The sequence below is a fragment of the Acartia tonsa genome, chromosome 6, assembly GCF_053477335.1.
Source record: "Acartia tonsa isolate MP-2025a chromosome 6, ASM5347733v1, whole genome shotgun sequence".
In the NCBI taxonomy this organism is placed as follows: domain Eukaryota; kingdom Metazoa; phylum Arthropoda; class Copepoda; order Calanoida; family Acartiidae; genus Acartia; species Acartia tonsa.
The window spans coordinates 45,879,973-45,896,965 of NC_137265.1; the positions used below are offsets into that span (position 1 = coordinate 45,879,973).

The window sequence follows — 16,993 nt, forward strand, 5'->3', positions numbered from 1 at the left end:
AGTTTGCTGTATAATCTTTTCTATCTTTCTTTTTTTCTATTGCCTTTTTACTCTTTAAACAATATTATAATTTATTGTTGTTTTTTTGTAACGGGAGTAAGAGGTGGAGTTTAAGAAACCTTTTTAAACATTAACTCAAAGCATAATTTACACATGAAAAACTTTTAAAAAAATATCTGTATCCCTTGATACACTACACAAACAGTAGAAAATGTGACATATTTACTTTAATATCTTTTATCTTTTAGTAAGAAAGCATGTCATGAGATCAATTCTCTTATCAGAACAAATTTACATTATAGTTTGTGGTCAAGCCATGGTGTTTATCTCAGTTTGTCTGTGAGTTTAGTGACAGACAGACGTACACAACAATATTGTAGGCATCATGAGGAGTTTTATATTCCTTACTCTTTTTATTGGTAAATATACTTTGGAATTTTTTCAAAAGTTATAAAATTCAATTATTTTCTTATATAAAAGTCACAGGATGTCTTTTTTTCTATCTACCTGTGTGTCTCTACCTTAAGATCTCGTAAACTTCTGGACTTTGGTATTCCTTTACATAGGTCCAGGGAAGGTTTATAACCATAAAAAAAATCGCCAAATATGCACTCCCACAACAAAAGCAAACACTTTTTCTTTTTAAAACTAAAATCAAAGGTAGAGGTTTGACCTAACCCCTCCCCTCAAGGGCCGTAGTTATTAGACAAAAATCGTGCAATTGAAGGGGTTACGTTTGTTCCCATGGACTTAATTTAAAGGCCTGGCTCAACAAAAACTAAAAATTCTTAAACAATTCTCATCATCTTGAAAAATATTTTTTATATTATTTGTAATAATTGTACTATATTACAATATTTTTCATAGGAGTAGCAAGAATCTCAGCAGCGGAATTTGATCAAGGATTCACGTAAGTTTGTTAAATTTTTAATAGCGAAGCTACTCTATAACCTATGATTCTATTGTCAAACATCATACAAAGATATATAGATAATTATTAATCTTACTCAGGGGGGGGGGGAATAGTGGTGGCTCCTGTTATCTCGGAAACTATTAGCGATAACAAGACAAAAGTAAAAGCAAAGTTGCTAAAAATAAAAATTTTAGAAGATTTAATTTATTTCCTAGTCCCTGAACCGGTATTTATATTGTTTGAAATTGGCGAAAACATAAAAGATAAAGTGAAAACGTGTTTTTCTAATGCATCTAATTCAAATTCACCTGCCCTAATGTAGTTAAGGTCAGCCGGTCGCTCCAGGTTCTGGCGATTACTTGCCAGGTTGATTATTAGAATGATTTTTTTAGACAAGGACGTACTTATCCAGCAGAAGTAGGGGACACGGATGCAGAAATATGGTGCAGAGCAACTCATAATATTGAATCTGGGTAAGATAAATATCATAATAATTATTTCTCGCATCGTATTATAAACAGCTTTTTGCGAATTGCAAAATGAGTTTTGTTGGTAACTAAATGGCGAAGGCCCGGTAACAAATCTGATGTTAGTTTTATGATTTAACAAAAATTTAATCCTTGCCACGAAAGGGACTATACCCAAAATTTGTTTAGAATGTGTCAAATGACAATGCCTGATATGGTGGTTTTGGACTTGGATCTTAAAACAGGTATTCATTAATTTCAGAATGACTGAATGTATGTGCGTGTTGATTGGGGGGGTTGTAAGTGGTTGTTAACAACTTTATCCTCTAGTGATTTGAAGGATAAGACAATGTACGATAAATAACCATACCTTTTCTTCAAATTCAATAAAAGTACCCACAGTTTAATCTGACGTGAATGAAAACTTTGAGGACTAGTATAAATTGCAGTCCATTGTCCGCTCCCTCCCTTCCTATTTCCACTTTTCTTACACCCATCCCTCTATATTCAAATATATGTACTTGTATTTGATTAATTTTAAAATAAAAAATCGTCACTTCGCCATAATGTGAGATGTTTTAACATTTCATATCTTTTATTAGGGTCGGTCCGTAAGTCCGTCCGTCCGGTACATTTATATCTTTTCGTTAATTTCAACAGGTTAGAATTGTCCAATCGATTGCAAACTTTGTATGATGATTCCTATAGCAATCAAGTATGAAGCGTAGCAACTCTATAATCGTTACCAGAAAGTCTGTACGTTCTTTTAAAACATACTGATTTTTTACTTTCTTGACAACATTTTTTTGTATGTTACAGGTTCTGTAAGTTCTGGTGGCGTGGTATCTGAAGAGTTCAGTGCCAGGACGGATGAATCTGGCAGGATGTGTGCGCTGGATATCAAAACTGTTGACCAATCACATCTTGGTAAGAGTTTTTTTAGCGAAGCTTTTCTAGAAATCATTTTGTCTGCCCGACCATTATTCCGTAACGCTCTGGAGAAATTGTGATTTTTCCCAGCTGCTATTTGAGATAGGCTGCTGGTTTTATTTTAAATTGTGTAGATACATCTTACCAAATAGCATAAGGCGTACTAATCACTTGGGTTTGTTTTTCTGTCGGTCATATTAATATGTGCATGCATGGAAAAGGGAATGTGATTATGACAAATAATTCTAAATGAAAATTTCCCCTCAACTCTCTTCCCCTTTTCTCCCCCCCCCCCCTCTTCACAGTGGTCCTTAAGGCAAAAGAAGTTTGACAAAACCTACCATAAAAACGGACTATATGGCCATCAAATATACACATTGGAGGGCCAGGAACTGATTTTCTTAAAATCATAGCTGTTCCTTCTTGGGGTTTATTCCATTTTAAAGTTAACAGACCAAATTCCCTAAAAAATCAAGATTGTTTGTCACGATTTTGTTGCTTTGGATTCAAACCTTTATAACTTTGGCTGTATGAAAGACTCATGAAAGCTAAACCTACCATTGGAAAGCCTATTGAATGACAATTTCAGACATAGCTTTATATTTTTTGTAGCTTGTTTACTTTTTGCTATACAAGGAAAATTGTAACCAAAGGGAGAAAATTTATTGATAAATTTATTCTCAGAAAGGCTTTCACTAGGGTATTTTGATATAAATTTTTCAGGATTTTTCTTATGTTCAGTGATTCTTTTGATGACAAATGCAAAAAATACACTTTCATACATTTAATTTGGTATATTTGCATTTTATCTACCTTGTGCCAAAATTTTTTTATAAAAATTATAAGTTGGTGTATATTATTTTGTCCAAAATTGTACATAAATTTTAGGAATAAATATTAAGAACCATCAATTGCTACATTTTACATGTGAAGTTTTAAATTTCCTATATTTATGGTTGTGTAGGAGCCTCAAAAATGCTAAACCTACCATTGTAAAGCTTGTTGAACACTCTATCCAAATAAATCTAAAACTTTAAAAAAAAATGACTTAAAAGGCTTGCACAGGATTTATGTTAGGTGTAATAAATTTCACCAAAAATGTTTTCTTTCCTACAAAATTTGGAGTAGAAGGGAGGTTACAAAGCAGTAATAGTTATCACATGTCCTGTTTCAACACCAATCTATGGAGGGGGTGTGCCCCCCCCAAAATGGTGCAGGGCTTAGGTACCCCCCCTTTCCCCCCCTGAAAAGGGAGGGGGGTAACATTTTGATAGATGAAAATAATGCAAAATTTAAAAATTTAAAAAAATATTTTTTTCAAAACTCAACAAGATATAACATATGTATGGGGAATAATTCACAGTTGGGGGAGAGGGAGGGGTGTAAAAAGTGCATGAAGAGTCATCATCATTGCCTTTTAGTTCTCGGCAGAACGTAGGCCATGCACAATGGTTCTCCAATCTTCCTTTGTTTGGGTACGTTTTGAGGCAATGCTAAAAGATGGAATTTTTAAATCTTTCAGTTCACTTAAAGGGACTGTAAACGTAAATTTTTAACATCTTAATATTAAATCTTAACATTATCTCATTCATAATATCTCACAGATAGAGCAAAATGCGCTTTTGTTTGCTTAAAAAACGGCTTTTTCTGATTATAAGGTACAGGGAAAGGAAGAAATTTTACGTATTATATAAAATGTGCATTAAATTCTTTTTTTTCTCCCATTATAGCTAAAATTAAACTTTTTCACATAGTTCTTGATTTTTCCTAATGGTTAAGCTAACTTTTAACGTAATCCTTGCTTTAAACCAATGTATAGTTACTTAGAAATTGATAAAATAAGCAATATTTTTTATTGAAAACCAAATTCAATAACAAAGCTAGAAACTGTTTTTTTTAGTATCCAATTAACTTTAGATGGCCCATCTCTCGCCCACCTTTAATTACAAAATTTGTAAATAATAAAGATGCAATATTTCTTTATAAACAGTCTGATAATTCTCCAAAGTGGGTTGTTTATAGTCCAACACAATAAAAACGGATATTATCACTTCAAATAATCTCTGAGATTCAACCCTTTGTAAACAGTAAGGTATTTTTTTGTCAATAATACAAACTTAAAATAAATCTTTATTACTTAATTTCTACGTTATTACAGCATGAATTAACAATTTTATGTCATAAAATAAATGCTTAACAGTAAGTAAATAGTTTAAACTATATGTGACACGTTAAATATCCCTACAAACATTTTGATAAAGAAAAAAGTTTAGATTTTCCCTGTTTTTCCTCCCAAAATACCAAAAAATCAAGGCTTAAATCCTTGATAATTTTGTTAATACGACGTTTTTAGTTGATCAGTTTATTGAAAGGTGCTTAGAAAATGTTAAGATTTGATAATATGATGAGAAATTTTTACCTTTACACTCCCTTTAAGTTTTCCTTCCTTTAGGTTGTTTTTGGTCTACCTTGTTTCCTCTTTTCTATTTGGGGGTTCCAAGTCAAGGCTTGGATATATCATCATGCCCTTTCCTTAGTGTGTGCCCCAACCATCACCATTTCCTCTGTTTTATTGTCAGTTTAATGTCTGACATGTCACTGCGCTCTAGAAGCTCAGCATTTGTGATCTTATTTGGCCAAGAGATCTAGTGGATTCTCCTGAGACATTTATTGATATATGTCTGTAGCTTGGAGACCACTGCTGTGGTTAGGAACCAAGTTTCAGCCCCATACAGCAAAACAGAGAGAACATCTTAACTTGGTCTTTATGGAGATGTTGTTGGAATTCCAAATTTTGTTCAGGCTGGCAAAGGCTGTCCTAGATTTGTTAATTCTAGCTTTAACATCTGTTAAAGTGCCTCCAGCTTCATCAATTTTACTTCCAAGATACTCAAAACAATCTACATCCTCAAGAATTTGGTCTCCAATAGTAATTGGTTCTTGGGAATTTGCATTTAATTTGAGTATTTTGGTTTTAGGAACATTAATTTCTAGTCCAATTTTCTTGGAAGTTTCAGCTATCATGTTAGTCCTTCTTTGCATTTGACTTCTATTGCTTGTTAACAAAGCAATATCATCAGCAAAGTCCAAAACTCCCAAATATTTTGGATTGCCAAATAGCTCCCAGCAAATGCCATCATTACTTTCACAGTTCTTCATGATCCAGTCAATGGCAAGGAGGAAAAAGAAGGGAGAAAGAAGGCATCCTTGTCTGACGCCTGTTACAATCTCAAAAAAGGTTGATAGTTTACCTTTATACATTACATTTCCACCTCCTTTATGAAAGATAGCTTTAATGATATTGATTATCTTTTCTGGAATGCCATAGTGTCGGCAGATTTTCCAGAGAGATCTTCTGTCTAAAGAATCAAATGCTTTTTTGTAGTCAATGAAGTTTACAAAGAGCTCAGAGTTCCATTCCTTGGATTGCTATATGATTATTCTTAGAGAGGTTACCTGATCAATATTGGAACGGTTTAGTCTAAATCCAGCCTGATTAGGTCTTAGCTTTTCATTAACCTTTTTCTTTATTCTATTAAGAAGAATCTTACTAAGGATACGGCTAGGTACTGAAAGAAGCATTATCCCTCTGTAGTTTCCACATTGGGTCAAGTGTCCTTTTTTGGCTAGTAATGAGATGTGTCCATTCTTCCAGTCCTCTTGGCATAACTTATCATTCCATATCTTTGTGATCAAAGGTAGGAATGCCTCAGCTGATGTATCTAGGTCTGCTTTTATGACCTCAGCTGGTATGTTATCAGGTCCAGTGGCCTTGTTATTTTTCAAATTTTTAATGGCCTCTTTGATTTCCAATAGATTTGGCGCTTGACAGTCAATGTCAAGTGCATCTGAGGGTGGAATCTCAGTTTCTTCCTCTGGAACTGGAAGATTTAGCAGTTCAGTGAAGTGCTCTGCCCATCTATTTGGAATATCTTCATCAGTTTTAAGGAGTGAACCATCCTTGTCCCTGATGTGTGATCCTGATTTGTGTACTTTACCTGCAATGCTCTTAGTAATCTCATAGACATCTTTCATTCTATTTTGATTAGCAGCATTTTCTGCTTGCATAGCAAGGTTTTCCAAGTGTTCTTTTTTGTCAATTCTGACACTTCTTTGGATTTCCCTGCTGAGCATCTTAAACAGGTCTTTATCTTCTGGAGAGTTTCTAAAAAGTGTCTTTTGTCTTACATCTCTTCTTAGATCCATGAGATCAATGGATCTTTTAGTGATCCACGGCTTTTGGTTAGCCTTTTTGAAACCTAATTATTCTTGGCTAGTATCATTATAAACTTTTTTGATACTTTGCCCAATATCTTCAACTCCATCTTCCTCTTAAAGAGTCAACAACTCAAATCTGTTCTTTTGAGTGAGCTTAAACTCTTGTAGCTTTTCAGAGTTTTGAAGGGTTGTTAAATTATATTTCTTCCTGGGGTTAGGGTTTGAGTACTGCTTTTTAAATCTAAGCCGAACTTTAGAAGATAGAATATAATAGTCTGAATGGTCCTCTTTCAACCCTGGCATCAAGGAGAGGACCTTTTATACATCTAGATATACAGATGTGGTCTATCTGTTTAAAGGTTCTTTGTTCTGGTGATCTCCAGGTGGCAGTATGAATCTTCTTGTGTTTAAAGATGGTTCCACCAATGACAAGTTTGTTTTCAGTACAAAAACTTACAAGTCTATCACCATTGTCATTTTCCTTGCCATTACTTAAGCCTAGGCCATATTTGCCTATGATTTCTTCTAAATTCTCATTATTACTCCGCTCTTGAGCATTGAAATCTCTTAGGAGCATGGTCAGGTCCTTTTCTTTATGACCATTCTTAAATACAGAGTCAAGCTGGTCATAAAATTCATTTTTGACCTCTGTATCTGCTTGTAAGAGCATATGCTACTATAATTCTCAGATTGATGTTTATATCTGAGGATTTGAAGTAAGCCTCCATGATTCTTGGACCATGGGGTTAGCAGCTGATCATGGCCTGCTCTGCTTGTTTGGTCAGCATAAGCGCTACCCCTTGCTTATGTCCTAGATTCTCATTCATATGGCCTGAGTAAAGTATTTTCAAGCCAGAATGATGTTTTAACTCTCCATTATTTGTCCACCATGATTCGGTGATAGCCAGGATATCAACCCTGGCTTTAAGCATTTCTCAGCAAATGTTTTCTTTCCGGCCTGACTGAAACATTGTCCAAACATTCCAGGTGCAAATTTTTGCTGGTCTGCGGGAATTCAGAATCATCTGCCTGACTAGTCCTTTAGCGGTTTCCCAGCCAAACATCATATTGTTGTTTCCAACCTCTACTTTGTTCCCGAGCCCAAAGTTAAATTGGTCTTTACTTTGTGCAGATTGAATGTGAGCAGGTTTTTTTCTATGGAAGGATTGTTAGCCCCACCCAAACCCCCTGAACTGGGGGAAGTTACCAGAATTTAGAAGGGGGAGAGTTAAAAAAGATGAAAAAAAATCCCAGAGATGTCTAAGGAGGTGGGGGGAGGGGTTGAAATCACCCCCCCCCCTATTTTTTTAAAAAAGATATATAGCAGATAATACCCCCCCAGCCCATAAAAATGTTACCCCTGGGGTAAATATATTTTAGGAAAATAAAATAAATTTCAGCACTTTTCATGCACTTTTTACACCCCCCCCTCTCCCCCAACTGTGAATTATTCCCCATAGATATGGGGTAGGGGAGGGGGGCCAGGGGGGGGTATGTTATATCTTTTTGAGTTTTGAAAAAAATATTTTTTTTAATTTTTAAATTTTGCATTATTTTCAACTATCAAAATGTTACCCCCCTCCCTTTTTAGGGGGGGAAAGGGGGGGCACCTAAGCCCTGCACCATTTTGGGGGGGGGCACACCCCCTCCATAGATTGGTGTTGAAACAGGACATGTGATAACTATTACTGCTTTGTAACCTCCCTTCTACTCCAAATTTTGTAGGAAAGAAAACATTTTTGGTGAAATTTATTACACCTAACATAAATCCTGTGCAAGCCTTTTAAGTCAATTTTTTTTTTAAAGTCGTAGATTTATTTGGATAGTGTTCAACAAGCTTTACAATGGTAGGTTTAGCATTTTTGAGGCTCCTACACAACCATAAATATAGGAAATTTAAAACTACACATGTAAAATGTAGCAATTGATGGTTCTTAATATCTATTCCTGAAATTTATGTACAATTTTGGACTAAAAAATATACACCAACTTATAATTTTTATAAAAAATTTTTGGCACAAGGTAGAAAAAATGCAAATATACCAAATTAAATGTATGAAAGTGTATTTTTTGCATTTGTCATCAAAAGAATCACTGAACACAATTAAAATCCTGAAAAATTTACACCAAAATACCCTAGTGAAAGCCTTTCTGAGAATAGATTTATCAATAAATTTTCTCCCTTTGGTTACAATTTTCCTTGTAGAGCAAAAAGTAAGAAAGCTACAAAAAAATTAAAGCTATGTCTGAAATTGTCATTCAATAGGCTTTCCAATGGTAGGTTTAGCTTTCATGAGTCTTTCATACAGCCAAAGTTATAAAGGTTTGAATCCAAAGCAACAAAATTGTGACAAACAACCTTGATTTTTTAGGGAATTTGGTCTGTTAACTTTAAAATGGAATAAACCCCAAGAAGGAACAGCTATGATTTTTAGAAAATCAGTTCCTGGCCCTCCAATGTGTATATTTGATGGCCATATAGTCCGTTTTTATGGTAGGTTTTGTCAAACTTCTTTTGCCTTGAGGACCACTGTGTCTTCTTGCTTACTTCCCTTTCAGTTACACCAAAAAACAAGTTTTACTCCAACTGTACTTTCAACTGTACATCAAAATATTTGATTTCGACAATTTCAATTAGAATTAATTGGCTATATTCATAAGGAAAAAGGATAAGAGGATGAATACTCACCCCTTTTTCATGGTAAAATACTACTTCCCCATCCCTAAATTTAGAAGCAGACGAAAATCAAAAACCGCCCAGGGCTTTTTGTAAGTGAATCATAAATAATAATGTGAATAAAAAGAAAAGCGATATTTAGCAAACAGCCGTGCGCGGTCAGAATCAGCTGAATGTTCATTATGAAAAAAATTTCCCCCTTTTTAGAAATAGAAAGATTCATCTTTCATGAACAAATTTTTTTAAATAAAAATAAAATTCTATGTAATTTTTAATTAAAACATTAAAACAAAAATATCTAATCTAATATTCTTGCCCTAAATATGGAAATAGTAAAAAGTAAAAAAATATTTTTAAAAATAATTTTTAATCCTCCCATTTGAAAAGTAGTGGAATAGCAATAAATTTTAGCGCGGCAACAGCGCTAAGTAGGCCTCTAGGCCCACTGCCTATTTTCGTCTTCTAGTTGCTTCGATTCCTCTCTTTTATTTTTTTCTCTATGGCTATATTATACAATTCTCTTAACATCTTACAATCATCTTTTTTTTTCTTATCCCACTTTTAAGTACATCTGTTTTCTAACTCACTTTTTACGTTAGTTCATAAAAGATCTTTCTTTATCATCAAAAGTATCTTCAAATCATTAAAATTTACTTTAGATTATTTACTTTTTCTTCAGGACAATGGAGATGTGATATAGCCCAAGAGACCCACATGTCCGAATTTGGATACATTTCCCTTCTGAACAACGAGATGGGATTTGTACGTGACGTACGTCTGCCCAGACACGTTATTCCTGAAGTGTACAATCTCACACTCATTCCTTTCATCGTAGAGGTTAGTATAGAGGATAAACAGAGCTGGATCTTTAAATCATTTTAGTGGTATGCCAGATCGGGGTGAGCCGAATTTCAGCCAATCACAGCGCGGCATTTAATAAAATGCTGTGCTCTCATTGGTGGAAAGTTGGCTCATCCCGATTTAGCTCACCACTAAAATGATTTAAAGATCCAGCTCAGCTGATTTAGTGGTTTCCCTCAAAGTTCTTAGTTGAGCACAGACACCCTCCAACTTAAAAATAAATTGAAAAAAGGAGAGATTATTTTTCTGTAATTATGTTTTACTTTATGTTTGGCTAGGTTAGGTTATATTGGGTACAGGGAAGCCCCGAAGGGTAAGGCAACATCGAAAGGTTTATGCATATAAAAAAGTACAAACCCCTTATTTTAAAAATCAAGTGAGAGAGGTTCTGTACCCGCTAGGCACTCTGAGGGAAATCACCGCTAATTTTTCTTCCAAAGAAACCCCTAACCAGTAAACTTATATTCCCTAACTCACTTTGACCATCTAGCTATCGCATTACGATATGGCGTATTTTATTAAAGACAGCATATTTTTTTGTGTAGATTCCCGTGGACAATCTATTCTAAAACTCACTTTGTCTATCTATTCTTTCTTTCATTCTATGGAGGCTGTAGGTTGTGGAAATTGGGATATATGTGGTATCCGCCTAGGTTAAATGGCAAACACCCGAGTTCAAATGACTACGGCAGTGCGAACAGACGTGGACACATATATTATAGAGAAGCTACGCTTCTCTAGCAATCACTAAATAATAAACAGAGTCTATTCAGATGTTCCTTTATTCAGGGTCTAAGGTTTACTAAAGTTATATACAACAAACAATAAATACACAGATTGGAATAAATAATCCTAAAGCAGAATCAATATAAATACATATACAATAATCAGATTGGGCCATAATGATCCCCCATCCCTGGACAGGGTGGGGGAACCAAACAATACAGCTTAACCATAAATAGGCTGTCAAAATCTATCATTAATTTTAAAGCATAGGGAGGGGTCAGGCTGACCCCTTCCCCAGTACTCGGGGGAGGGCCCTCGGCCCTTCTCCGAACCAAGGTCAGGGTTGCCATAGAACATGGCTCACGGCTGCCGAATACCACATATACTCGACTGCAATATACATTAGATATTAGAATTAGGATTCCAATATATATTTCTTGTGATGTTTCCTCCTATTCTTAGATTTCAATGTCATTTCGTTGTCTTTATTTTTTTAGGGAAATTTCCAATTTTAGTTAAATTATTATATAATGAATGATAAGAAAAATAATTTTATACAATTCTTAATGCTTTGACGTCAAAGGGTCAAAGTTTTTTTTTAAATCAACAAACAATGTACAATTAAATGTCATATTTTTGTTTATTTATTTAATTTAGGGAAATCCAAGTATATAATAACCCGACAGAAAGATGGGAATATTTTATCCAAAAAACTGTTTTTGCTTTTAACTTTTATGAAGTTATATACTTAGATTATGTTAAGTATTTGGTATCTAAGATACCAGTATCTATAATGCAAAGTAGCTTGATGTCTGTCCGTCCGTCTGTCTGTCCCTCAAGATTTCGGTAACCACTGAACCGATCGAATTCTACTCTTCAGGGTATACACCTATTGGTCCTGTGGTGGTTTTAAGCTATTTTCTTGTGGGGTGGGACACCCCTAACCCTCCAAAAAAAAAAAAAATCCCCCCACATTTTTTTTATTTTGAATTTGATACTGCAGCAGATCCAATTTTTTTTTAATTACCTCTTGGGGCAAAGCCCCTAGAGGCTAGGGGCGAAATCGCTAGTAAAATTATAAAACAATATATTTTGTCTCAAATAATTGAGAGACAAAATAGTTTTTATGAAAATACTGTATTACAATCCTAATAATCCATATCTTATCTTTTCTTTTAATTTTAAAACAAATAAACCTTGAAATATTTATTCATTAACTAGGTATTACATAAATATTTGGAAAAATACAAATTTTGCAATTTTATTGCTCTATATATTATACTAGCGGCTTCGCCCCTAGCCTCTAGGGGCTTTGCCCCAAGAGATGGTAAAAAGAGTGTAAGGTGAAATTTGTAAAAAAAAAATAATAAGAAGGACCAAGGAAATCTTCCACAAAGGAAATCTTCTACAAAGAACCAAGGATATTTCTTACAAAAAAAAAAAAAAAAAAAAATGGGGAGGATTTTTTTTGTTTTTTGGGGGGTTGGGGGTGTCCCACCCCCCAAGAAAATAGCTTAAAACCACCACAGGACCAATAGGTAGATACCCTGAAGAGTAGAATCCGATCGGTTCAGTGGTTACCGAGATCTTAAGGGACAGACAGACGGACAGACGGACAGACATCAAGCTACTTTGTATTATAGATGTATCTCTTACACTTTGTGTGTTTTATAATACTTAGGTTTCCTCATTCTATATTGTTGTGTTCATTTTTTTTCTTCATTTCCCTATCTCTCATTTCTATAAAGCTACGCTATTAAAGTACGCAAACGTCCTTGTTATACACCTTCACAGCCGCTTGTCTAAAGATTTGTATATTGTTTGATTAACATTCGGGGGGCAGATACAAAAGGTTGTCATTAATACGAAGCTTTGACCTCCAAAATCAAAAAAAAAATCTTTTTTCGAATTAATTTAGTTGTAATTCACTCTGCTTGTAAACCTCTCTGTCTGTAACGATTTTTAAAAATCTACTAAAATTCTTATGAGAAATATTGTGGTATTCACCACCCAGAAGCCCCTAATTGTATAGTAACTTCGCTTCCAACTGTCGGGCGGTCCGAGTGATCTCCCCTATGAAGGAGGTGGGGCCATTAACCCCCCCCCCCCATGGATTAAAGTATTTATAGTTTGACAACCTTATTGTATTTAATCTGATTTATCTTGCCATTCCCCACCCCTCTCAGGGATGGGGATAACTATTGCCAATTATTGTTGTTGTACAGATATATCTAACCTCTGATTTTGATTATTAATTATTCCAATCCATGTATTTAGCATTCTATTGTATTATAGTTAGTACTTTGTGAACCTTGAATAAATCAACGGTGCTTGCTTACATGTGAAGACCGGAGCACCGAAACCCCCCCCCCCCCCCCGCTTAGTTTTGAAGAAAATCAAAAATAAGGGGGGGGTAGTTTTTTCACTGTACATCACGCCAGAAAGTTGAGTGAGGTAATTAAGGGGGGGGGGGGGGGTTTGAACAAAAAGTCTTTGCCTTTCCCTGCACTTTTCCTCCTTGCCATTTTCCAGACATTAAAAAACTACCCCCCCCCCTTATTTTTGATTTTTGTCAAAACTAAGCGGGGGGGGGGGGTTTCGGTGCTCCAGTCTAACACATGTAAGCAAGTACCAAATCAACACCTTAATTTATATTCTTGCTGTTATTGGTGATATATAGAGAAGCACAGCTTCTCTATAACTACACTTGTCCACGTCTGTTCACACCGCCGAAATACCCGAACTCGGGTTGCTACCACAATATATCTTTAGTCTTTACATTGATGTTTGATATTTTTAATTTTTAGGATAATTATACAATCAAAGGAGAGGTGAAATTGACCGGCTACATCCAAGAAACTGAACTAAATAACTGTGATTATAAGGTAAAAACAGTTGTTTCAAATCTATTTATAAGCTTACAAAACAGACCTTTTCGACCTAAGATACTGAAACAGCTTATTTACAAGCCCAAGTAATCAGTTTAGTTCACTTTGTACATGTATTATCAAACAGGAACCTTTAACCTATTTTACTTTAAGTTAATTTCAAAATAATTTAGTTCAATTCTTAGTGGAGTATATGATAAAACCATTAAAATATAGACTAGCCCAAGAATTTTAATAGAATTTTATCCATTTTTAAATTTTTTTCAGTGTATTACCCTGCATACTAGAGATACCTATATCAACGAAGAAACTCTACAAGTTGGCTTGGATGAATTCAGCCCTTACAAGGTAAATTTGACAACAATTTCAAGAAACTGGTAAAATGGGGCAAATGTTCCAACGTTATCATTACATTGTTATTTCGTTATACTTATGTATATAATCATTTGTTAAAGATTGAATCAGTTGGGTATGACATTGACAGAGACTTTGTTATTATAATGTTGGAAGAACCAATGTTACAAGATTCCTTCTACCTTCATATGGATTTTGTCAGGTATAGTTCATATTCATTTAACGCATCGTATTATAGACAGCATTGCAAGGATGTTAAAATAAAAAATCAGAAGATTAAAACCAGTTTTATAAGATTTTGTTAGTATTCGTGGAAAGTGTCTGTTAGATGATGCTATACATGATTTTTAGTATGGCTGAGAACCTATTTTAGTCCAGATGATATTAATCGGTTTCGAAGCTATACCTAAAAACAAAATTATGATTTCATAATCTTTTTAAAAATAGTTTAACTTTTTTATTTAGACAGATACAACAAAACAATATTTCGTAAGATGCAAGTATACCTTTCTTTGTATTACAAGTAAACCTTTATATGATTTAGTCAGCTGCAGGACAACCTGGCAGGATTCTACAGAAGCTCCTACGTGGACAGAATCAACAATGTGACCAAGAATATTGGTACCACACAATTTGAATCTACAGACGCCAGGTAAAGAATCTTCAACGATGTAATAAGCCTGCTGGTTCTAATAAAAATTTTAGGTTTCTACCTTATACACAAAAGTCATAATGTAGAAATTAAGATTTATTTAGAATTTTTTCTAAATTTGGTGCCACCTAACCGACTTTGACCGGACGCCATGACCGACACAGACCAGATATCCTTATAAGATCAACTCTTGCCGACGTATAATTACTAAACTTAAAAAGTCATGAAGTCACAGCTCTCTATCTTACCTACAAAAAAAATGACATTGAAAAAACTAGAGGGAAGGTCAATATGACCCCCCCCCCCCCCGATCTGTAAGGGTTAAGAGTGTGAAATTACCGTCCCCTAAAATAGTTACAAACCCCTCCAAAAAGCTTTACTGTAAAGATCCAGCGGTAAGCGAGATCTTTTGTTACGGACAGACACACATTAATACACATACATCCTGTTACTTTTTAAAAAGGTAAACAAAAACAAACGCGACTAATTACCATTCACATTGAGGACTTTAAGACAAACGTCATGCATTATAAATAAGGTTGAAATAAAATTTTTTAGGAGAGCCTTCCCTTGCCTTGATGAACCCGATATGAAAGCAGTATTCAACACAAGACTTGGTCGTAGGTAATTAAACATAAATTTAAATAGTCTTTCAAGATATTTCTTCGACCAGGAGAACTACATTTTTTTGTTTAAATTTAAATCGGTGTTTGAAGCCATTTTTATCCTACCAATTTCTTCAAAATAAAAGTTTTAGGGATGGTGTCAACAATCAATTCATGATTAGCCATAAATTCACCATTTTGGGTGTAGAATGTAAAAATGGGGAAATTAAAAACATATCATTAATATTTTTAGAGATGCAGTCAATTTGGAAATTTCCAAACTCTTATACGCCAGTGTTGTATACTAAATTAATTTCTATTTTTGTAGGAGGGACATGATCACCCTGTCAAACATGGAGTCCTTGGCTGGAGAGGTTATTGATGACGAATATTTGTTGGATATTTATGAGCCCAGTGTTAAGATGTCAACCTATTTGCTGGCATTCATTGTTTGTGAGTTTGGCAGTGTTTATGATGAAGGTAAGGCATGAAATTAAATTTTAAAAAACGAAGCGCTAGAAAGTGACGTTTGTGATGTCATAAAATACGCCTAAAAAGGAGAGGAGAAAATGAAATGAAACCCCTAAAATAAGGATGAATTCAGACGTATTTTTATGACGTCACACATGAAACTTTCCAGCACTTCAAAAAAAACCTAAACATCTTACTACTGAAAGTGGTTACTATCTAGGTAACAGTATTATAAACTTGCTTATCTTATGATAAAATAAATTAATAGATTGATTTACCTTACCTTACTTTATACATACTTATGTAAAGCCAGTTCTTTGATAGAAGTAAATTTCCATGGCATAACAATTTATCTACATGGCTATGTTAAAGTCTAAAGTTTACATAATTAGACGAAGACCAAGCTGCATAACTTTTGCACCACTTTTGACGTCATATTCTCCATCTCTTTTTTAGGGGTTTTCTTTCCCACTTCTCCTCTCATCTTCCTCATTATATGACGTCACAGGAATCAAAAGTGACACAAAAGTTATGCAGTTTGGTGTTCGTCACATAATTACCTTTCTTTATTTCAAATATAAGAATCAATGTATCAACTTCTAAAAAAATCTCCAGTATCTGTCTTGTTTGTTAAAGTTAATTGTTAAATATTATTAGGACACGAAAACTTCAAGATTTGGTCCCAGGAGGACCGTGTCCCCGAACTTGGCTATGCTGCCAAAATTGGTCCCCAGGTCATCCAGTTCTACGAGGACCTGTTTGATTACAAGTTCCCTCTCAATAAGATGGACATGGCTGCCATTCCTGATTTCCAGGTAATATTTTTTTTTTGGAAAAATTTCATGGGTCCTTCTGGAAATGGAGTGAAGTGAACCCCTTTCACCCCTCCCCCCACACCAAGACTATTCCATAACAATTTTTAAAATTTGTACTATTGTGAAAAGAAACCTTACTATCAACTAATCAGAGGTGGATTCTTAAAAAAATTTTTTTTGGCTCACTGCCTCACTAAAATCAGTGAGGCTTGCAGTGAGGCAAAATAATCCCCACCAAATTTTTAGCGAGACTAACTGATTTTAGTGAGGCAGTGAGCCAAAAAGTTTTTTAATAACCCACCACATTTCAAACCAACGATGAAATTATTTTTTTTTAATCACGAAACCTAAACGTGTTTTTTAGCTGTCGTTGGGGGGGGGGGCAACACATTGTAACAGTGAGGACTTATTATTTA

At 34.6% G+C, this 16,993-nt stretch overlaps 1 protein-coding gene across 1 annotated transcript in view; it reads left to right on the forward strand.

Annotated features, from left to right (window-relative positions):
• The first annotated feature begins 227 nt into the window (after positions 1-227).
• Positions 228-16,993, forward strand: part of LOC145322792 (aminopeptidase N-like) — a 32,276-nt gene continuing 15,510 nt past the window's right edge. Inside the window, exons 1-13 of the mRNA XM_080165060.1 lie at positions 228-419; positions 868-910; positions 1,306-1,386; positions 1,570-1,625; positions 2,200-2,307; positions 9,885-10,042; positions 13,600-13,677; positions 13,948-14,028; positions 14,136-14,236; positions 14,579-14,686; positions 15,245-15,310; positions 15,620-15,771; positions 16,420-16,577. Coding sequence (XP_080021186.1) covers positions 386-419; positions 868-910; positions 1,306-1,386; positions 1,570-1,625; positions 2,200-2,307; positions 9,885-10,042; positions 13,600-13,677; positions 13,948-14,028; positions 14,136-14,236; positions 14,579-14,686; positions 15,245-15,310; positions 15,620-15,771; positions 16,420-16,577 — 1,224 coding nt within the window. The 5' untranslated portion in view covers positions 228-385. The remainder of the gene's footprint in view (positions 420-867; positions 911-1,305; positions 1,387-1,569; positions 1,626-2,199; positions 2,308-9,884; positions 10,043-13,599; positions 13,678-13,947; positions 14,029-14,135; positions 14,237-14,578; positions 14,687-15,244; positions 15,311-15,619; positions 15,772-16,419; positions 16,578-16,993) is intronic.